Source organism: Macaca mulatta, chromosome 7 (assembly GCF_049350105.2).
Source record: "Macaca mulatta isolate MMU2019108-1 chromosome 7, T2T-MMU8v2.0, whole genome shotgun sequence".
NCBI lineage: Eukaryota > Metazoa > Chordata > Mammalia > Primates > Cercopithecidae > Macaca > Macaca mulatta.
The window spans coordinates 53,739,623-53,762,246 of record NC_133412.1 but is presented as its reverse complement, the minus strand read 5'-3'; the positions used below and the strand labels follow the sequence as shown (position 1 = coordinate 53,762,246).

General features: G+C 57.6%; 1 protein-coding gene across 1 annotated transcript in view; it reads left to right on the top strand.

Annotated features, from left to right (window-relative positions):
• Positions 1–4,561: 4,561 nt before the first annotated feature.
• CSPG4 (chondroitin sulfate proteoglycan 4) overlaps positions 4,562–22,624 on the top strand; it is a 40,500-nt gene continuing 22,437 nt past the window's right edge. The window contains exon 1 of the mRNA XM_028851149.2: positions 4,562–4,737. Coding sequence (XP_028706982.2) covers positions 4,650–4,737 — 88 coding nt within the window. The 5' untranslated portion in view covers positions 4,562–4,649. The remainder of the gene's footprint in view (positions 4,738–22,624) is intronic.

Here is a 22,624-nt window from a genome sequence, read left to right as displayed (position 1 = left end):
AATCATCATAACCACCAGGTCTTCAGAGTTTATAAAGCTCCGGCACTTCTGTTGGAGGCCATCATCCAAGCACCTCGGTGACCGTACATTTTACGGATGAGGAAAGTGGGACAGAAAGATGAAGTGACTTGTCTGGGGCCACATAAAAAAAGGCTTGGCAGGACCGGGCTCCTGGCTCCTGACCCCACATTCTTTCCACTGCCCTGCCCAGTGGCCAGCTCAGACCCACATCCCCTGACATCTACTGCAAGCCTCATTCCCAGCCCTAAGCAGGTATTTCTCACCCTTCTGCTGGGAGCCCCAACCCAGCCCTCAAGCAAATATATTCACAAATTTTTCATCCAGGTGGGGACTGTCCACTCTCCTTCTAAGAGGCTCTGTCTGGCAGCCAGCTGTCTACTGGGGTGGCACAGCAAGGGTTAACAGCAGGAACTAATATTTAGAAACAGTACAACCCCAGAGGAGTCAGCTGTGGCCAGCTGGTCACAGCCACTGAAGCCACCAGCCTTGTGAACGTGGTATGGAAGACGAGTGCCTGCTTCTGCAGAGCAAAGGCTCCGAGAGGCTCCTTCACTGCCCTTGGCCCTTGTCCTCCCAGCATGGCTTGTGCGTGGATCAGAGCCCAGGGCAAAGCCCTCCACTGGCCTCCCCACACCTGGCTCCTGAGGGGGGCAAACATAATTTTCCAGCTCCCGAACTGAAATTGTTGGGACTGGCTGCTCCCGCCCCTCCTGAGCCTGGCTGCTCCCGCCCCTCCTGAGCCTGGCTGCCTGTACTTGGAGGAGCCCTATGTGTGCCTCTGCCAGAAGCAGGATCAGCACCACTCCTAACAGAGGCCCCAGGTCAAAGGCCCAGGCCCAGGGCCCGCTGCCGTGGAGCTCTTGGTCACAAAACTGCAGGGCCACTGAGCCAGTGCCTAAAGCCCGTGCCCTCTTGCACAGTAGTGGCCTAGGTTCTGTGACCTTCATGGCAGAGGGCCAATTCCCTGAGGGCAGGCCCTGGGCAGCAGGAGCACAGCCCTGCTTGGGCACCACCCCATCTAGGGCACAGGCACACACCATTTACCAGCAAGCTGGCTTTGGCCACAGGCTCCTTGGGTGGGGCCCAGGCGACCAGGGTGCAAAACGCCCTGGCCAAGGGTGGGGCCAAACCACAGCCACTGCCCAGAGCGGGGACTCTTAGTCTAAGAACCAAGAAGGGTAGGAGTGACCAGCAGCGCCTGGCCAGCATGCTTGGCTGAACTCTGCTGGCAGGGAGGTGGGTATTACTGAGCCCTCTGTTGTCTTCTTCTCCGAGAACAATTGGAGAAATGGAGGCAGCACATACCACAGGTCACTGTAGCTTCACAGAAGTGTGAATCTTATTTTGCCCCTGGGTGGGAACATCCTTCTTCCTTCTTCTAAGCGTGTTCTAAGCCTCCTTCTTTCCTCCTCCCTCCCACCCTGTCCCCTGTCCCATGCTTGGCTGGGGAGGCATGGACACCTCCTGACCCAGCTAGGCAGGCCCCAGGTGAAACTTGGAGAGCTACGGAGATCAGGACTCCAGGAAATCGTTTGAAAGAGAAGTCACCGTGCACGAAGGAGGGTTAGGAGGGCTTGCTGGAGGAAGGTGAGATGTGGGAGATGTGGCCAGGGAGCTAGGGGCAATCAGGGATGGCCACCAAGGACGCCTGGCCAAGCAAAGTCATGGCAAATGTTGGAAGGCAGAAGGGAGAAGGCCCAAGCCAGACCTGAGGATGCCAGGGAGGCCCAGGTCAGCTCTGCTCAGCACTGAGGCTTCAGGGCCTCGGGGGAGCTTGCTGAGGAGCTGGAGAGGGGACAGTTGCGGAGCAGGCACGGCTGGTCCAGCAGCCTTTGTTCCAAGACAGTGGGAGGCGGTCAGTGGTCAGTTTCAAAGGCACACAGGGGCCTGGACTTTCTGCCAGTCTGCCTGGCATGATGCTGCCCAGCATTGGTCCAGAGTTCCAGCCCTAGGTTACGGCTGAGCAAAGGCCAGGCCTGTGTGCGCTGGACCCACAGCATCCCTTTTTCACTGAGAGCCTTAGTTTCCTCATCTGGAAGCAGGGACACTGTCGGCCAACACATACACTTCCCAATGTTGTCAAGAGAGCAGGTGAATGTTTTGTAAACTGGGAAGCCCCAGCAGAGATGCGCCAGCCGGGTTACTGCCGCTGTGCTGGTTGCCATTATTTTCCAGGCCTGTGTTTCTCTGCACAGCTAGCAACAAGGCAGGGGGAGGCTCCCAGCTAATCCAGACTTGAATCTCAACTGTGGGCGGGAGTGCCCTGTCTGGAGGCTCCATAGACATCTGTGTAGGTGGGGAGCAGGGAAGATGGGGAGGGGGAAGGGAAGGGGAGATGGGGCCAGTAGGGATCTTCACCCAAATTTTTGATTCATAGAGCAAAAATCCTTCTGTCTTCTTTTTTCATTCCTGAAAAGAAAGCTCTTTTCCTCCAAACACAGTCTTCCAAGCAGACCCCCCAACCCCAGCCCCATAGCTGGTCAGTAATTAGCCCCTAATGAGGACCAGGTGTCCTGCTGACTTGAGGAGAAGGAAAAACAAGGGACAGCCAGGCGCGGTGGCTCACGCCTGTAATCCCAGCACTTTGGGAGGCTGAGGTGGGCAGATCACGAGGTCATGAGTTCAAGACTAGCCTGGTCAATATGGTGAAACCCCGTCTCTACTAAAAATACAAAAATTAGCCTGGCCTGGTGGCGCACACCTGTAATCCCAGCTACTCTGGAGGCTGAGGCAGGAGAATCCCTTGAACCCGGGAGGCGGAGGTTGCAGTGAGCCAAGATTGCGCCATTACACTCCAGCCTGGGCAACAGAGCCTAGCACAGCCTCCATCCCAGGCCTCCTAGGGCACCTGGATGGAAGCTCTTAGGTTTGCCAAAATCCCTACAGAACAGCAGCAATTGGTTTCTTAGTCAACTACAGCAGGCATTTATTGCACACCTACTGTATGCATCAGCCTCTGGAGGAGAAAGTTCAAGCTTTACAACAAGGGAGGTGATATGTGTAAAGCTATATGTAAACCGTGAATCACAGGGAATGTGCAGGACGACAGAGGCAGAGGAGAAAGGATAAGCATTTCTTGAGCACCTACTGTATGCCAGGCCCTGCGCTAGGGACTTCAGGTACATTGAAGCATTTAATCCTCATTAACCCAATTTTACAAATGAGGAAACTGCCACAGAGAGGTGAGGGGACTTGTTCAAGGTTTGACAGCCAAGTAGAGGAGCTGAGATTCGAACCCAGGTCTCTCTGATTTCAAGACCAATACTCATAACCCCCACACAGACCAGGCACCATCACACCTGAGCACTATACTTAGGGTCAAAGACCTGGCCCCATCTCTCAGCAGCTATGTAGACTAGCTCCAGTCCCTTAATCTCTTTCAGCCTCAGTTTCTTCATCTGCAAAATAGGCCTCAGTTTCGTTGCAAAGTATGAAGTGCTGTACACATTGTGGGACTGTTACTGGTCAAAGGGAGGAGCTGGGAAGAGGGTGCAAGGTGGGGTTGTACTAGAGATGGGCTGGAGCAGACAGATGGAGGGACCTGGATGGAGAAAGTAAACCAAGACCTGGTAACATTGGGACTGGACAGAGAACAGGCACAGCCTCTAGGCACCGGAAGCTACAATAACGTTGTCCTTTCTCCTGTTTGGGACTAGGCTGATGTTGCTGCCTGGAAGGGAGCCAGCAGAAGGGCCCCAGCCTGAAGCTGTTAGGTAGGAGCTAAATCCAGGGCCAGATTTCCCGGAGGCAGCCTTGGGAAGTTGAAACACCCAGATTCAGGGGTCAGGAGACCTGGGCTTCTGGCCCCAGTTTGGATCTACTTTCCACCTGGAGTCTTGTAAGAGCCATTTTCAGCTTGAGCTGCACTTTCATCCTCCATGAAATGGGGGAGGGGATGCTCATCACCCACCTTGCAAGGTTATTTTGAGGCAAATGTCATGGCGGGACTGAGAATTCTTTGCCCTGTGAGGAAATCCAGACACCTCTCCTTTACAGACAGGGAGACTGAGGTGAGGCCCTTCCAGACAGAGAAGGTCACTGTTGCACCCATGGGCAGTGCCCCACAGGACCTTGGGCGGTGCCTCTGGAGTCCGGAGAAGTTCCCAGGGGGCCTCCGAGGCAAAGCAGCCCAAAAGCTGCCTGTGGCGGGTGTCTGTCCTTCCTCCTAAGGCTGGAGTGTGCCTGTGGACGGGTCTCCTGAACTCCAGCAAAGGCAGAAAGCAGGGAAAGTGGGGGCTGGCCCAGCTCATGCCTCCTCCCTGAGGGGGTCTCCCGGGCTTGGCTCTTGGGGCCAGAGTTCAGGGTGTCTGGGCCTCTCTCTGACTTTGTTCCCAGTCTTTAGGGTGGGGCTGGGGGCTGGCCCAGCTGTAAGGGCCCCCCTCACTCCTGCCCCGGAGAGGAGCAGCCCCGCACGGGCCCTTTAAGAAGGTTGAGGGTGGGGGCAGGTGGGGGAGCCCAAGCCTGAAACCCGAGCGGGCGCGCGGGTCTGCGCCTGCCCCGCCCCCGGAGTTAAGTGCGCGGACACCCGGAGCCGGCCCGCCCCAGGAGCAGAGCCGCTGGCTCCACTCAGCTCCCAGCTCTCAGGACTCCACTGGCTCCTCTCAAGTCCTGCCGCCCAGCCCGCCGGGATGCAGTCCGGGCCGCGGCCCCCACCTCCAGCCCCCGCCCTGGCCTTGGCTTTGACCCTGGCTATGTTGGCCAGACTTGCATCCACCGGTGAGTGAGGGTCCTGAGACCCCGACCCAACCTGGCAGAACTAGAGGGGTTCCTCCGGGAGGGAAAAGGGACAGGAGGAGCCAGAAGTGGCCCGTAGATGGGGAGTCAAGCAGGCTGCGCTTCTCCCACCACTGGCTGGGGTCGCAAGGGGTTCAATCCTGGGGTGGACACGGGACCCCGCTATCTCAGGTTATGGGGTTTCTAGCTAGCCAAGGCTGGCCAATTAGGGGCGGGGGCAGGTGCCCCAGGCATAGATTGCTTAGGGCGTGGCTTTGCCCGTTTGGATTGCCCGAGACACCAGTGGAGGCACCCCAATGCTGGCCGGGCTTTGTTTGCCAGGCAAGTTTGGGGTGACTATGTTGGGGTCCAAAGGGACCCGGCGACGGTGAGAAGTGGGTCCTCCAGCCTCAGATGCCCCGGGCCAGGAACGGGGAGAATAAGGCGGGAAATGAGGAAGGAGCCACCCTGCCCTCCCCTGTGAGCAGCCCCCACACACACCCCTCCAGCCACCCCCCAGCTCTGCCCCTTCTCCCCTCTCCTTGCTCCCCTGAGGATCCGTCTGTCTATCCGCCACCTCCCCTCTTCCTTCTCTCCTCCTCTTCCTGACAGGCAGGACCCCCCACCCACCACCCACTCTCAGCCTCCTAGAGGCAGAGCCGGTGCCCCTCAGATACACTGTGCCCCAGCGGGGGCTTGTCCTACAGATAGCCCTGGACCACCCCCTGCCACACCTCCTCATCCCAGCACTGACGCCTGACCCAGCAGAGGCTGAATGGAAGTTCGCTTTCACAGAAGTGCTGGGATGTATCCCCTCTCTGTCTCCATGCCAGAAACCCCGACATGACAGCATTCTTCCTTCAGCGAAGGCAGCTCTACTTATGCCATAAGAACTGTGGCCTTAGGGCCCATCCATCATCACTACCCATGTGTGATTCAGTGCTTCAGCTGCACCTTCGAGATCATTCCCAAGAGCAACATGGAGCCAAGGAAGGGCCTGAGCCTCCTTCACAAGGGCCCAGGCCACACCCTTCTCCCTTCAGATGGAGAAGCAGCTCTAAAAGAGGGCATCACATGGTTCCCAGAAGGGAAGTGAGTCAAGGGAGGACCCCCCGGGGTGAATCAGGGCTGGATCCCCAGGCTCCCTGTTCCTGCAGGGACCAGATCCCCTGAGATCCCAGGGCCTGAGGGATGGGCTGGGCAGCCCGGGAGAGGGGAAGGGAGCATCCAAGGTGACCAGGGCAGTCAGCTCATCCAGGCCCCAGCCTCCAGCCAAGGAGGGATTCCAGTACCCCCACCTCCTTGCGCTTCAACTGAGAGCCATTCTCAAATACCTTCTTAGCCCTGACAGCATGCAGGCATGGTGCTAGGCTCAGGGGCACAGGATATTGAGAGACTGAACTGAGACTCATTCAGGAGGCAGAAAGGCAAATTAAATCTCAAACAGCAAATATCTGGATGAAAAGTACGGAGGGGAGAAAATCAGGGGCAAGCTGGGGCGGGACACAGGTGGTCCTCAAACCATGCCTTGGTGGATGGAAAGGGAGTCAGTCCTCCAGGCCGGGGCACTGACTCAGAGGTACCGAGGTGGGCGTAAGCAGAGGGGTGTTGAGACAGAAAGGCCAGCAGCCTGGTTGGGAGGCACATCTCGAGCACAGGCCAGGGAGAACCACTGGGCTGGGGCACGGAAGCCTTAAATGGCAAAATGAGGCCCACGGCCTTATGCCCTATTGCAGAGGAGATGCCACCAGGGTTTTAGGGCAAGAGAACAGCATGGTGCTGTGGGGTTTTATAAAGTTATACCACCCCCTGCCTTTAGGAGGACTCAGAAATGAGGAGGGGGTGGGAGAGCTCCTGTCCAGCAGCCCATCTCTGTCACCACTCCTGGTCCAGCTCCCTGTCCTGATTTCTGCAGTAGGGGCAGCTCCTGCCTGAGGGAAGCGTCCCTCTCACCCCTCCCGGATGCCCCTGGCTGCAAAGGTCCTTGTCCTACTGTATCCAAGTGAGGCATGCTGGGAGGCTCTCCCTCCACTCATCAACGTTTGAGGCATCTGGGTCAGGGGGCCTGGCAGTCAGCACCCTAGAGGCCATCTGGACCAATCTCCCACTTGTATAGAGAGGGAAACTGAGGCCCCAGAGAGGAAGAAAAGTACTCTGAGTTCCACCAAGAACCCCAGCAGCCCAGGAAGAGCCCCCAGCCCTGCTTTGAGGGTGCTCCCAGCCTGCGTGGGGGCTGGGCTTGGGCCACTGTGACAGTGTGGATGACAGATGCAGTGTCCAGCTCCTTCTCAGCTGTGTGGGAGGCCCCAGCAGAGAGCCAGGCGTCAGGGGAGACTGGATTTGAGCCGATACTGGAAGGACAGGCAGAGAAGGAAGGAGGTGACATTCTAGTCGGGGGGTCACAGTGAGCACAGGGCAGGCAGGGATGGTGGCTCCCACACCTCTTCCCTGGCATCGCTGACTTTGAAAGGCAGAATATGAGGAGTTGAAGTGGGACCCAGGTGGGGGAGTACCTGGCAGGGAGGGCTTGTGTGTTACCTGGGTGGGAACTCAGAATTGACGGGGGTATCTTAGCATGCAGGGCCGCAGGGACACCAGGTACAAGAAACTGAAGCAGGGTAGATCCTGCTGCCTCTGATGATGGCTTGAGGGGACCAATGGTGCTCGGGACAGGCACTGAGCCTTGTGTACACCTTGTGTGCTGCCCCAGGCCTCTGGAGCAGGCCGGGGCCCAGTGGCCAGCGCCCTTGGCCCAGCCCACCCGGACTCGAGAAAAACTGTTCTAGAGCCAAGTGTAACGGAGCCTCCCTCCCTACGCCTGCCCGCCCAGGCAGGACAAGAAGGGCCTTTTAGTGCTGCCCGCCTGGGGGGACCGGGGTGGGCCACGCCAGGTGAGCCAGGTGGCTGTCGATGATGGCAGGAGGGGAGTGGGGTGCGTGTGGAGCTCGTGGAGGAAGTGTATAGGCTATGTCTGGGAACTGGGCGTGCTGCCCAGGAGAGGCGGGCAGGGGAGGGGGAGTTGGAAATAGCCCTGATGTCCACACTTACTGGCGCACACAGATGTGGGCACACACACGTGCACACGGCCACTCTCACAGACCTGGACAAGGTGGCCAGGACCAGGATCCTGGGACAGAGGCTACTGCCTCTGTCTCCGAGTCCCCTACCTTAAAGACCTGGGTCAGTGGCGCTTGCGGGGAAGGAAGTGAGCACAGGATGGGGACGGCGTGCCACCCTGAGCTGTGTCTTCTATTCAAGGCCAGGAACAAATGAACAAGAGGCCTCTGGGTCTGGGACTGGAGCCTGATCCCTCCCTGGTCCCTCTGCTCCTTCACTGCCTTTCCCCCTGACTCCCGCCCCATCCAGCTCTCCTCTTGCCTCCAACATGCCCTCCGCCCCAGCGTATGTCAATTCAATAGAGCCTTGTAGAGAGAGCTAAGACTCTTCCTCCAGCTGCAGGCTTAGGGCAGGTTTCAAATTTACTTTATTACCATTCCTACTGAGTTTGTATGAGGAGTTTTTGAAGGAACTGAATTTGTATGAATAATTTTGTGCTTGGCTCCTCCGTGGGGCAAGGGTTCCTAGCTCTCTCCGCTTCTCTGGAGGGTCCGTAACTCCAAACGGGAGAGGATAGAGCTGTCTTATCGCTGCGTTCTTACCTCCAGGGACACCCCATACTGCGCACTAACCATGTTGTTAGTCCTGCAGCCCCACAGCAGCCCTGCAGGTCAGGAAAGTCACTGCAGCCTCAACCTCCCAGGCTCAGGCGATCTCCCCACCTCAGCCTCCTGAGTAGCTGGGACCTCAGGCATGTGCCACCACACCAGGGTAATTATCTTTTGTAGAGATAAGGTCTCGTTCTCACTATGTTGCCCAGGCTGGTCTCGAACTCCTGGGCTCAAGCAAGCCTCCCACCTGGGCCTCCCAAAGTGCTGGGATTACAGGTGTGAGCCACCATATCTGTCCAACATTTCCATTTTACAGATGAGGAAACTGAGGCTCAGAGAAAAGCAGGGACTGCCTCAGGTCTCTCTCTGGGCACACAGGCCGTGGTGTTCTCACTCACCCCAATAGCAGTGAGCTTCCCCACATCAGGCCAGGTGGACAGCCACCCACCAGTGGGCTTAGGCCCCATTAGGGGAAAGAGAGAGGTCTGCAGGGACAGGCAGCTCCCTGAGGACTCCAAATGTTTGTTCCTGTCTCCCCATCCCCCACCAGCCAGCATTTTCTCCCTCTCCAAACCCTCCCCACTTTCTCACAGCCTAAGCAAATCCCCTTCAAATAAACCCCCACCAAAAGCTGGGGTTGCCAATGAAGCCACGTTTGTCTCTCTGTAGGGTCATAGCTGTAGGGCTGCCATCAAGGTGGCCTGGTGGCAGGGGTGGGCCCCGTCAGGAACAGTGCCTGTCCTGTTGAGCATTCCTGCCTCTCGCTCAGCTCCTCCCCACGCCCATGCCGCTCCCAGCCTGTGGAGGAGCCCGCGGGCTCTGCCAGCCTTGGCGTGCGTTATCCAGGCCTCCAGCCATCGCTCCTGCTTCAACACTTCAGTGTGGCTCTCCCGTGGCCTAAGGTTGAGGCGTGTCAGTGAGGCTTTCTCCCTTTCCGGAACTTACTGCAGAAACCCCTGACCCCAGACCAGCCCCCAATGGATCCTGGGGAAACCCAGGCTCGGAGAGAGGAGCCTCCTTGTTCAGAGTCACACAGCGAGTCCTCAGCAGATTAGGGGGTGAGCTCCCTACTCTTTCTCCCTGGTTTGGGCGGTAGCTTCACCCTCAGGACCAGCAGCTCCCCGGGAGCACACATCCCACCTGCTTCGCTCAGGGGTCTCCCCCGTCGTAGGGCTCACAGCCTGGTCCCCAGAGGGGTGTAGAGATCACTGAGCCAACCAGGGATTTTCCAGCTGTGCTCCAACGCACCCCAGGGCTTTCCAGCTGAGCCAGCCTGGAGGCGGCTGAGCTTGGGATTATGGGATGCTTGCCCCACCCCAATTCATGCAGAGCCGCATGAATTCTTGGGTTCCATGAAGATTGGTAGTAAGGGCTCTTGGAAGATGTCCTTCCCCAAGTCTGGGAGACTGGAAGCCGGGAGCAGAAGATGGTCCCAGCTTCCTCACAGCAGGCCTGGGGCTGTGTGGCCTTTCCTGCCCTAGCTTCCTGCTCCTGCCCCTGCTTGCTGGCCCTCATGCCACACTGGCTGAGTGTCCCTTATCTGAAACGTTGGGGACCTGAAGTGTTTCAGATTTAGGAATTTTTTGGCTTTTGGAATATTTGTTATATATAATGAGATATTTTGAAGATGGGACCCAAGTCTAAACATGAAACTGATTTGTGTTTCATATACACCTTGTACACATAGGCTGAAGGTAACGTTATAGATTTTTTTAAAGAATTTTTTGCCTGAGAGAAATTTATGTTAAGTTCTTATGTGTGGAGGCCAGGTGTGGTGGCTCACGCCTATAATCCCAACACTTTGGGAGGCTGAGGTGGGTGGGTCACCTGAGCTCAGGAGTTCGAGACCAGCCTGGCCAACATGGTGAAACCCTGTCTCTACTAAAAATACAAAAATTAGCTGGGTGTGCTGGCAGCGCCTGTAATCCCAGCTACTCGGGAGACGGAGGCGTGAGAATCACTTGAACCTGGGAGGCAGATGTTGCAGTGAGCTAAGATCACGTCACTGCACTCCAGCCTGGGCGACAGAGTGAGTGAGGGTTCATCTAAAAAAAAAGTTCTTATGTGTGGGATTTTCCACTGGTGGCATCCTATTGGCACTCAAAAATTTAAGGGCATTTGGATTTTGAATTTTCAGATTAGGGATGCTCAACTGTGCTACACTATGTCTTTCTCTCCCCAAATATATCATCCTCCCTGGTCAAGGTGATCCTGTGTCCCACAGACTGGCTGATCAGGTAGAACTAGGCCATCAGATAATAACCTGTAACGCCTGGCACCCTTCCACTTCTGCTCAAGCTGCTCCATGCAACCAGCCTTCCCTTTCCTCATCCTCCAAGGCTCAGCTCCAGCATCGCCACCCCCAGGAGCCTGTTCTAACCACAGATTGCTCTGAGACCCATGACCTGGACTGTGCCTCTCCTGGGGCCCTGCCCTCCATCTCTGTGGGGTTATAGGCCTTTCTCCCCCCACCCTCACCTGGCCTCTGTCCCCGGTCCATGACCTTCTTCAGCCTGACACCCAGTGTCTCTACTAAAAATACAAAAATTAGCTGGGTGTGCTGGCGATGCCTGTAATCCCAGCTACTCGGGAGACTGAGGCATGAGAATCACTTGAACCTGGGAGGCAGATGTTATAGTGAGCTAAGATCGCGTCACTGCACTCCAGCCTGGGCGACAGAGTGAGTGAGGGTTCATCTAAAAAAAAAAGTTCTTATGTGTGTGCGTACACACACACGCTTACACACACACACTCACACACATATACACACTGTCACACTCACACAACGCTCACACTCATACACTCACACACACACACACACACAGACACTCACACACACACACTCAAACACACACACACAGTGTTGCTCAGCAGGCAAGGAGTGTCCCACCCCTGAGCCAGCAGCCCCAGGGAAAACCGCCAACTCAGGACACAGTGCCTCGTCCCACCGCCAGGGCCGGCCCTCTGGCCTGGGCCAGTCCACTCTCTGGGGAGATAGAGGGGGCTGGGGAGAGGAGACCAACTTCCGTTCCCACCTAAGAGCAGCCCCTTCCCCCACCCACATTTCAGGAAGGGGCAGCTATAAATACCAGTAGGACCAGGACACTGATTCCCACGACACCCGCTTCTCCCTGCCCCTTCCCTGTGCACAGCGGCTGGGGCCAGACCAGCTCTCCTGCAGCTGGAGGCCACCCAGGCAGGCCTGAGGCCTAGCAACACACACAGACACACACACATGCACATAGAGACAGACACACACACACACAGACACACACACACAGACACACACACATACACATAGAGACAGACACATACACACACACACACAGACACACACACACATACACATAGACACACACATACACACACACACATACACATAGAGACAGACACATACACACACACAGACACACACACACACACATACACATAGACACACACATACACATAGAGACAGACACATACACACACACACAGACACACACACATGCACACACATACACACACACACACACACACATAGACACACACACACATAGAGACAGACACACACACATATACACATAGAGACAGACACATACACACACACAGACACACACACATACACACATACATACACACACACAGACACATAGACACACACATACACATAGAGAGACATACACACACAGACACGCACACACACACATACACATAGAGACAGACACATACACACACACACACAGACATACACACAGACACATACACACACACACAGACATACACACACATACACACACACAGACATACACACACACACATACACACACACAGAGACATACACACACACAGACACATACACACACACATACACACACACAGACATACACACACACACATACACATAGAGACAGACACATACACACACACACATACACATAGAGACAGACACATACACACACACACACATAGAGACAGACACATACACACAGACATACACACACACACACATACACACACACACACATACACACACACACAGACATACACACACACAGACACACACATACACACACACAGACATACACACACACAGACATACACACACACAGACATACACACACATATACACACAGAGACAGACACACACACACATGCACATAGAGACAAACACATACACACACACACACATACACACACACACACACACAGATATACACACACATACACACACACATACACACACACAGACACACACAGACATACACACACAGACACACACAGACATACACACACATACACATAGAGACAGACACATACACACACACAGACATACACACATACACACACACATACACATACACACACACATACACACACATACACACACACAGACATACACACACAAACACACACAGACATACACACACAGAGACAGACACATACACACACACAGACACACACACATACACACACACAGACACATACACACACACAGACATACACACACACAGACATACACACACACATACACACACAGACACACAGACACACACATACACATAGAGACAGACACATACACACACACACAGACACACACACACATACACACACACATAGAGACAGACACATACACACACATACACACACACAGACATACACACACATACACACACACAGACATATACACACACAGACACACACACACAGAGACACACACAGACACATACACATAGAGACATAGACACGGACAAACGCACACACACAGACACACACAGATACATAGAGACACAGACACATACACACACAGACACACACACATAGAGATACAGACACATATGCACATAGACACACAGAGACATAGACACACACAGACACACACAGACATACATAGACACAGACACACACATACGCATACACACACACACAGACACAGACACGCACATACACACATAGACACACAGACACTCATACGCACACACACACGCACACACACACACACAGACATACACAGACATGCACACAGACACATACACACACACACTCTTACTTCCCACCCTGGCCAAGGAAGGAGCAAATCTCCCTTTTTGGGAGTCTGCGGGCAGCTGAGAGGGAGCTCCTCCCCTGCCCCTCAGCCCTGACCCAGGCCCCACCTCTCCCTCCTCTGAGTGCTGAGCTGTGGGCACCCATACAGGGAAGCAGGAGGCCAGGCACGGGTGGTAAAACACGGCGTTAGAGGGCTCAGATTGAATTCCAGCCCTAACACCCCATGCGTGACCTTGAGCAAGTAACTCTGTCTTTCTGAGCCTCAGTTTTCTCCTCTATAAAATGGGGATAAATAATTTCAACCTCTTATGTGTTGTGAGAATTAAGCAAGACACTGTGCCTGGAATCAATGCTCAGTGGCGTCTGCTCCTGAGGCTGCAGTCACTCTGCTATTAGCATCTTCTTCCCAGGGTGGAGCGGCCCGGCCACGTGGGGCTTCTGCTTAGGAATCTTTAAGGAAGGTTCCGAGGCAAAGGCTTGGAGGAGGTGGCCCTGTGAGTCTGTGTGGGACCAGGTGACGTGGAAAAGGAGAGGTGGGCTCTTGAGGGGGGATCAGCCAGCGGCTGCCTGCCAGCCCAGGACCCTTCAGAAGGTGGGAGGGGCTGGGGGTCTGCATCTGTCTGGCTAACTGGGCTGAGGCCCACACCCCTCTCCCAGTGCTAGAAGAACTGGGGACAGCCCCTCCCCAGGGCCTGTTTCTCCCGAGCCTAGCAGCCCCTAGGATGGAGCTCACTGGGCCGGGGCACAGCAGGAACCCCCGGTCCCCAGAGCAGGTGGGTGGGGAGAAGAGAATGAGCAGGCACCAGGACCTTTTATGGGATGGGGGACTCCAGAAGCCTTTCTTTTCTCTGTTCTCTACCAGCCCCTTGCAAGTCCCTCTCTGGAGGCAGGGGCTGGAGGCCAGGGCCCAGGGACGCGAGACAGCTCACCTGCCAGAGTCACCATGGTGCTCTTACCAGCACTCATGATATAAGCAGTGGTGGCTGCATCACGAGGAGCAGAAATCCAGACTGAGGGGAGGGGACAGCCCTCTCCGCTCTGGGCTGCTAAGACCCCTCAGGGGTATGGGTGTATGTGTGAGCTCAGCGTAGGGGAAGGTGTGGGGAGGTGACTGAGGTGACTGCAGAGCGGGGTGTGCAGCTCAGGGCAGGGACACTGGAGGGACCCCGGACAGGAGCTGGCCCACGCCTCAGCTCCCAGGCTGAGATCCTATTGTGCAGGCTCCCAGTGCCTTCACCCCCATAGTGGTGACTCTTCTCCACAGACCCCTGGGCAGGGCCTGGCCAGGCCCCCCACCCACATGTGCTAACGGAATCCAGGTGGCTGCTCCTGGCCGAGGTTCCATCTCTGGGCATCTGGGGCCCATGTGCTTCTGGCCACCCATCTGGAGCCTGGCTGAGCCCCTCCAGGGGTGGGTACTCAGACAGGGGCTGCCCCTCCAACCGTGGACAGCCCTGGAGTTGGGGAGATATTGTAGAGACCTCAGCCAGCTGGGTGATGGTGCCACAGCCCTTGGGCTTCCTGGCCCCGCTGTGTGACCTTGGGGAGACCCCTGGCCCTATTTGGGCCTCTGAGTGGAATCTTCAGTCTCCTGGGTCAGCTCTAAATTCTGCGCTTAAGCCTCTTGGGAACAGGACAGGGGGCTCTGCCTCTATCTAGAGAGCCAGCTGCTTGTCCTGGGCCAAGCAGCAAGGCAGGCTAGGCCTGGAGTGGGGCTGAGAAGCAGCCAGCCTGCCAGGGCTCCCTGGCACTGGAAAGCCGCTTTCCTAAGTTGGCATGGAGCCCCGGGGCTCTCCCCGGGATGAGAGCAGCGGCTCCTCTCCACCCCCGGTTCCCATCTTCCACCCCTGGCCCCAGCCCCGCCCTGCCAAAAATAAACCCAGACCACCCCATCCTGTACCAGCCAGACCCACCCAGCCCCTCCAGAGCCAATTGAGTCACCACTCAGAGCTGCTCCTTTTTTAACTGTCTGAGTCACTGCTTGTGGCTCCATGACACATGCCCCAGGCTACAGTTACCCCGCAGCCCCCTACAAGCGCAGCCAAGGGAGGGGTCTGAGTAGAGGCTGGCAGTAGGAGTGAGTCCAGGCCATAGCCTTAGCTTGTGAGCCCTCCAGGCCTAGGGAACTCATCCCATAACAAGCCAGAGACCAGACCTGTCCCTCGAGATCCTGGCCTGAGGTCCTGGCCGTGCCCAAGACAGTCCTTGGGGATCTTGGTGACAAGGTCAATCTGGGCTCTGCCCCACCGCATTGTGTTGCCTCCAACAGGCCTGGGCCTCCCCTGCAGGACTGCCAGGAATAGAGGGTCTCCAGGCCCTGGGCCCTGGGGGCTGGGGGTGGGCGAGGCCTGGCCTTCTGGGGTGAAGGCCACAGAGGCGCCTGCTCCCTCCCTCCTCACCGGCTCTACCCAGACTCTGACCACGCTGCATGGAGCACCATGAAGACTTTCTATGGGACGGAAACCACACTTCAGTCTCCACTCACGGCTTCTGTCTGCCCCTGCTAAGGGTCAACCGGGCTGCAGAGCTTTCCCCTGTCTCTCTGTCCGCCCCCCCATCCTGCTCTCTCCATCTCTCTGTCCCTTCCCACCCCTGGCTCTGGTTCCTCCATCTCTTTCCGTCTGTCTTTCCCACCCTGTCTCTCTGTCTGCCCATCTTTCCAATCCTGCTCTGTTCTCCTTCCCTTCTCCTTTACCCGGTTCGGTTCGTGGCGGTCAGAGTGCTCCCTGCTGCCAGCACCCCACCCCTCCCCAGGGCCCTCTCTGCCTTCTCAGTAGACATAACAGACCCTCACCTCCTCCCATTCCCACAAGGGACTCCGGGCCCCAGGGACCAATCCTGAGAAATGTTCCGCCCCCTCACCAGGTCCTCCCCGGCTACATCCTGTCCCAGGGAGTGTCAGGATCCCACAGGCACTTCCTTGGGAGTTGAGAAAGGCGGGCAGGGGGGCCTGGGAATGGCCCCACCTCCCAGCCAAGCCAGAGCAGGGGCCGTAAGCCTCAAACCCCATCGTCTCCTGTCTGTGGCTGTGGCCTCCGGCTATAAATAGGGGCTCAGATTCTATTTTCTTTAAAAACAAGCACCAGACTGTCACCACAGGCCCAGAAAAGCAGTCTCTGGCTGTGACAGTCCCTCGAGCCCTTCCAGGCCATTGTGTCCAGTCCTCTGCCTCAGCCCTGGGGCCCTGGAGGGCAGAGGAGGCCTGGAAAGGAGCCTGGAGGTAAGACAAGGTGGGGAGGGCTGAGGCAAGCTCCCAGAGGCAGCCTCTCCCTCCTTTCCTCCCACCTCCTGTCCCCAAGCAAGGTTAGTCTTGTCCCCAAGGCTCACAGTGTAAATGGAGAGAGGTGACAACAGCACAGCCCCTGGGCCACAGCGAGTGTGTTTGCACCCCAAGGACAAAGAAGGTGCTTTGGGCTTTTTTCCTGAAAGAGCATGAGGACAGTTCACAGGCGGACAGGAGAGAAGAGCTGGCCGGGCAGCAGGCCCATCCTGAGCGAAGGCAGCAGGCGGGCCCTGCTAGGCTTGTGCAAAAGCAGTGTAGGATCTAGTGAGGCAGAGGCGTGGCGTGTCCGTGGAAGACAGCAGGAGACTCTGGCAGGCAGAGTCTAGGGCACCCTGGCCTTCAGTGCCACTCGGGGGTGGGGTCCTGACCCTGGAGCAGGGGGAGCCACCAAAGGCTTCCAGGCAAGGGAGGCTGAGGGAGCGGCTTTCAGTTTGGGTTAACTGGGGCTGCTATTAGCAAAGGGAGGCAGGAGATTCATTAAACCGGACCAAGGACCGTGGCCAGTTGCCTTATGGATGGACCGGGAGCAAGAGAGGGAGATGAATTTGAAGGAGAGTTTGGGAGCAGGAAGGATGGAACCTGAGTATTAGTTAGCAGTGGCCACGGGGAGGGAGGAGGAGGAGAGTCCAGCGCAACCCTCAGATGTCTACTCAGCAACGGGTGGACAGTTGGGCCTTCACGGGGCTGGGGAGCAGGCTGTAGGGGAGAGGACACTGAGTCCTCCTTGCTTTGGGTGGGGTTGGGCTTGGGGGTTCCTATGGGTGTTCGTGGCGTGGACATCTGAGGGACACTGGCAGTGGGCCGGGAGTCCTGGAGAGTTGGTGCCAGGGAGAGAGACATGGTGCATCAGCAAAGAGGCTGGGCCTGAGGCCGGGAGGGAAAAGGAGGGCCAGAGGGAGTGTGGCCGTGGTGGGCACAGCTCCGGGGGGCCCACAGGCTGCAGGCTTCCAGGCAGTTGACAGGTGGTGGTGCTAGGTGGGAACCTATTCCAGGAGGAGCCAGGCCTGCCCAGGAAGAGAGGTCTCAGTCTCGGGATCTCTGATGGGCCTGGTTAGCTCAGAGGTCCACTAGCAAGGACACTGAGGTTTCCTGGTGCACCTTCCCGGCAATGCCCTCCCAATGGAGCACGACCAGTGCCCGGGCCTGCTGTGGTGGGACAGCTCTGCCTGATAGAAAACCCCTCATGCAGGCCAAATGCTACCTCATTTGATCCTTTCGTTCCCTTAGATACTGATGTCACCTCCCTCATCACCGGTCCGTGGGCCTCCTGGCTGTACACACGCCCTGGGCAGGGGATGTGGGCCCTGGTCCTGTCCTCGAGAGTTTCCAGTCTGGCCGGACCTGTGGCCATTTAGGCCAGAGGTGGCTTTACTGTACCCACAGTAGTGGCCACACCTCTTGCCAGTCTGCTGGGCTGGTCAGAGGCCAGATCTGGGTCCCTCTATCCAGGTCCCCTTTTACAGATGGGGACACTGAGGCCAGGGAAAGCATGGAAGCACATGGCTCTGAGCCCTGTGTGTGGGCTGGGGGTGTGAGTCCTGACCTAGGCATCTGCCCTGTATTCAGACAGGGGAACTGAGGAGGAGGCACACAAGCTACTGTGCACAAGTTGTGCCACCAGATTTCAGGTCCAGGCAGCCATCCAGACCCACAGTCACCATTTCCTCTGTTCTTCCCCCACCCCAACTCACACTCACTATCTCCAGACCCAGCCCGCCAGGCTGGGGAAGCCCCGAGACGCCGCCCCAACAGCCCTGTCTTTGGCGGTTTCTGCTGCCAGAGCCAAGGGGAGACTCAGAGATGAGCCATGGGCTGCCTGGTCCTGGAGGCGGCCCAGGAGAGAGCCTGGCCCTCAGCCTCCTGGGGGCAGCTCCTACCCAGACCCCCTGTCTCTCCACCCTCCTCCCGGACCTCCAAGTCCCCAGTGGGCAGGGCTGGCACTTATCACTGACTTCTAGACTGAGTCATCCCCCGCCAGCCCCTGCAGAAGGGCCGTCCCCATGCAGCCAGCCCCAGAGCCAGAGAGGCGGGGCTGCCAAACCTTCCAAGGAGAGCAGATGCTTCCCTCTCCTCCTCGCTGCCCCCTCCACCCGGCCCTGACAGAAGAGCCCCAGGGGACAAGAAGGGAAAGAGTGTGTCTTCCCCAGGCTGGGGTCCAGCTCTCACACCCTCCTCCCACTGGGGCCCTCGGCAGATGCTCCACTTCCGATTCACAGGCAGCAAGTAAACCCACCACGCCTCTCTGGGTGCACACACGGTGCATGTGCCCTGCCGACACCCACAGCCCCCAGCTCTGAAGCCACACCCACAGGAGCTTAAGTCCCAGCCCTGCCGCTGCTCCACAGGCTAGCGCAGAGGACTGCGCTCTCTGAGCCTCAGTTTCCTCACCTGTAAAATGGGAGATGCCTCCCAGGAGCCTGCTGGGCCTGGGAGGGGGGTGCTGGGCAGCCCCAGTGCCAAGTGAGGGTCCTTCACTCTTCTCTTCCCTGCCAGAAACCTTACCCCAGCCTGGGTCCACTGAGGTGAGGGTCCCAGATCCGCTAGGGCCAGGAAAGTGGGGAGAAAGGAGGTTACGGAAGGGGCCTGGAAACCCACCCATCTCCCTGTACAAGGGGGAAAATTATAAGGCAGGGAAAAGCCTCTTGGAACCACTCCCCACCGCAGCCACCCCACCCTCCTTGCCTGAGGCCTGGGGAGCAGCAGGGCCTGCACAAAGACACCATTGAGGCCCCGCTTCCTCCTCCCCCGGCCCAGCCCTCCAGCCTGGGTGGACTCTGGGCTGCTGCTTCCCTCAAAACCTCTCATTTCCCCTCCTGCTTCCTCTGTGCTCCACTAGGCCCCAGGGTTGGGACATGAGGCCGGGAGCCCAGCGTTCAGCCCCTATCAGCCTCTGTGGACCAAGCTCAGCTTCTCCCACCCCAACTGCCCCTGCTTCCACTCTTCTTCCAGACGGGTTCCCTTAACTGGAAATGTTCCCCAGTACATGCCCCTCCAGGTGGGTGACCCCAGTACATGCCCCTCCAGGTGGGTGACTCAGAGCGCTTGGTTAGAGGACTGCAGCTGAGGCCAGTGACCAGGGTCAGGGCCCAGCCAATAGCTGAGGAAACTGTTTTCCTCCCTGGCTTCCTTGGCCTTGCAGGGGACCGGAAAGGCCACTAAACAGAAGGTCAGCTGACCTGAGTGTGTGTCTCTTGGCTCAAGAGTTCTTGGTGCTGCCCTGACCCCAACAGAGGTCTCTGCAGCATTTAGACATGGAGGCAGTCACCCGAGCAGGTGCCTGGCACCCCAGTGCTCCACTGGGATAAAGCAGTGTCTCCTGAGAGGACGGCTGCTGTTGTAAGCTCCATGGGATTTGGAACTAACCTACTGTTGTCCACATTTCGGTAGCTCATGGGACAGGAGAGGAGCAGGCAGTCCGTGGGCCATGAGAATGGCCCTGGGTGGTGGAATCCCAGTCTGGAAGCAGCCAGGAAGAGTGGCTAATGGGCAGTGAGCCCTGTGGGGTCTGCAGGTGTGTGAGTGTCTCCCAGGCAGCCCACCCTGGCCAGCGATGAGCCATCTAGCCTGAGCCCTGGTGACCCCAATGTCATCACTGGGGAGGTTATGTGGTCCCCTTAGACTGACCTTAAGTCTCCCCTGTAACCTACCCCCTTGTAACCCTCAGAGTAACAGGTTGGGGGAAGGCGACAGTTCAGTGTGTGTGGCTGAGCCTGGGGGGTCTGCCGAGAGGAGGTTTGAGAGGGGCTGGCACCTGAGTAGGCACATCAGACAGCTTCTCCCTTGCCTGAGGAGCCCAGGGAGACCAATGTGCTGGGGAGGGAGCCTCCAGTTATGGCTCAGTATCCAGGGCCCACAGTGGGGCCAGACCGTGGACTCAGCACCCCCCCTCCTCGCTTGCCTTGCTGCCACACACATGTTTACACGTGACACTGACCCACACTCCTGCACACACACTCGCCCACGCCCCGCCTGCTGGCTCGAAAGTAGATTGCTGGTGGAAGAAAAATCGGGGAGTCCCTTGGAGGTGCAAGGGGAGGGGAACTGACCTGAGGTCTAGAGGGCCAGGTGACCTCAGGAAGGCTCTGCTGCTGGGGAAGCGCACCTGGCCTGTCCATGCTCTCACACAGCCAGCATTCAGCCCCCAGGTGAGCCACGACCCCACCCCCGCCCCACCACACACACACCCATGAAGGGAGACAGACAGCCCTTCATCCTGGCCTTGGCCCTCCCAGAGCACCCCAGCCCACAGCCCCCTCAGACTCCCTCACCCCTGCCTGCCTAGACCCGGAGCCAGGATCTCTACCCGTGGTGCAAAACTCCGAGGGGCTATGGTGGAGAAGTCCAGCTTCATCTTGGAGCAGGGCCCTCCCTCCCCAGCAGGCTGGCTGGGCGTCCCCTCCTCACTCCTGTGCATAGCAACAGGCTTGCTGCCAACATCCCGCCTTCTCTGTCTCCCTCGAGTTTTCCTCCTCCATCCCCTTCCTCGGGCCTTGGTCTGTATGTGAATTCAGTCTTTATGGAGGAGGGCATCTTGATTTCTCCTTCTCAGTTTTAATAACTTTCTCCCATGTTAGCTGTCTTCTTTGATTCCCATCACTGCATTGCTGTATTTGTGATTGAGTGAATGAATGAATGGGTCTCCCTTACGCATTCCACCTCTCACCTCCTGCTCTGTTTCTGTGGCACTGGGTGTCCTTCCCCCACATACAGATGTCCAGGTCTCCTGCCCTCACCCTCAACTACGGGCCCAGGCACTTCCCCACCAGCCATCCTGCCCAGCAGCTTCAGGCTCCCAGACTTTCTCCCTTATAAAGTCAGGCAGCAGCAGACACCCAGGAATGCTACTGCTCCCATGACGCAGCCTGGCTGTGGGGCTGCCCCCAGGCAACCGGGAATGTGGTAGGAGTGGGGCACACAGGGATCCACTGCCAGAGAGTGGGGTGTAGTGGGGGTGCCTGGGTGGGTGGGGCTCACACGGGTGATGCTGGGCCTGCTGGATCTCTTTCTGCTTCTCTTTGTCAAATCGCTTCTCTGGAGCCTCAGTGTGTCTGTCTGGAAGGTGGAAGCTGAGTGCCCTGCCGCAGGCTTGAGCTACAGAGAACGCTGACGCTGTGGGACTCAGCACCCATGAAGGGTGGGGCCCCGGGCTGGGGAGGCAGGAGGCCCCGGGCCAGGCCCTCCAGACTGTCCTAGGGCAAAGGGTGATGTGCCCAGAGACAGCCAGGATGGGGCAGAGGGAAGAGGGAGCCAAAGAGCTAGGGGGAGACCAGGGGGAGCAGAGGCAGAGCCTGGCAGCAGGGATGGCCAGAGTCGAAGGAGAGATGGAGCAGATACAGGGATAGAGGCAGCCTTCTGAGGACTCAGAAGGAACAGAGCCCACAGCAACCCTCAGCCTGGAAGAGGCATCTGTGCCTGAGACCTGGCCCTGGGCTGGCTGGGGAAGGTGGGGCCCTGGCAGGGGGAAGCGGGCCTGATGGGCAGAGATGCTCCCCTCACGGTGACCCCTTGTCCCCGGAGCCTGGTGTCAGACAGAGGGCTGGGCGTCAGGATGGAAGCTTCAGGGGCCCATCCACACTCCTCCTAGCAGTGCCTCCAGGGAGCCCGGAGATGCCAGCGCAGCCCTTGCCCTGCCAGAGGAGGCTTGCTGGGGACCTTGACCGAGGTTTCCCCTAGCCCCTGAGAAGGGACTTGGGAGGGAAGGACACAGGCTTTTTCTGTGCCCCCAGGCCTAGGTCTCAGGAAGGATGGAGCCACCCCACCCTCAGGCCCAGACAGCAGTGCCCTGTTCATGAGGAGGAAGGGTGGGAAGCCTGAGGACATACCCACCTTTAGCAAACCTCTCTATGGGCGCCGAGCAGGAGGGGCAGGAACCCTCCAAGAACACACAGCCCCTTTCATGGAGCCAGGCCCAGCC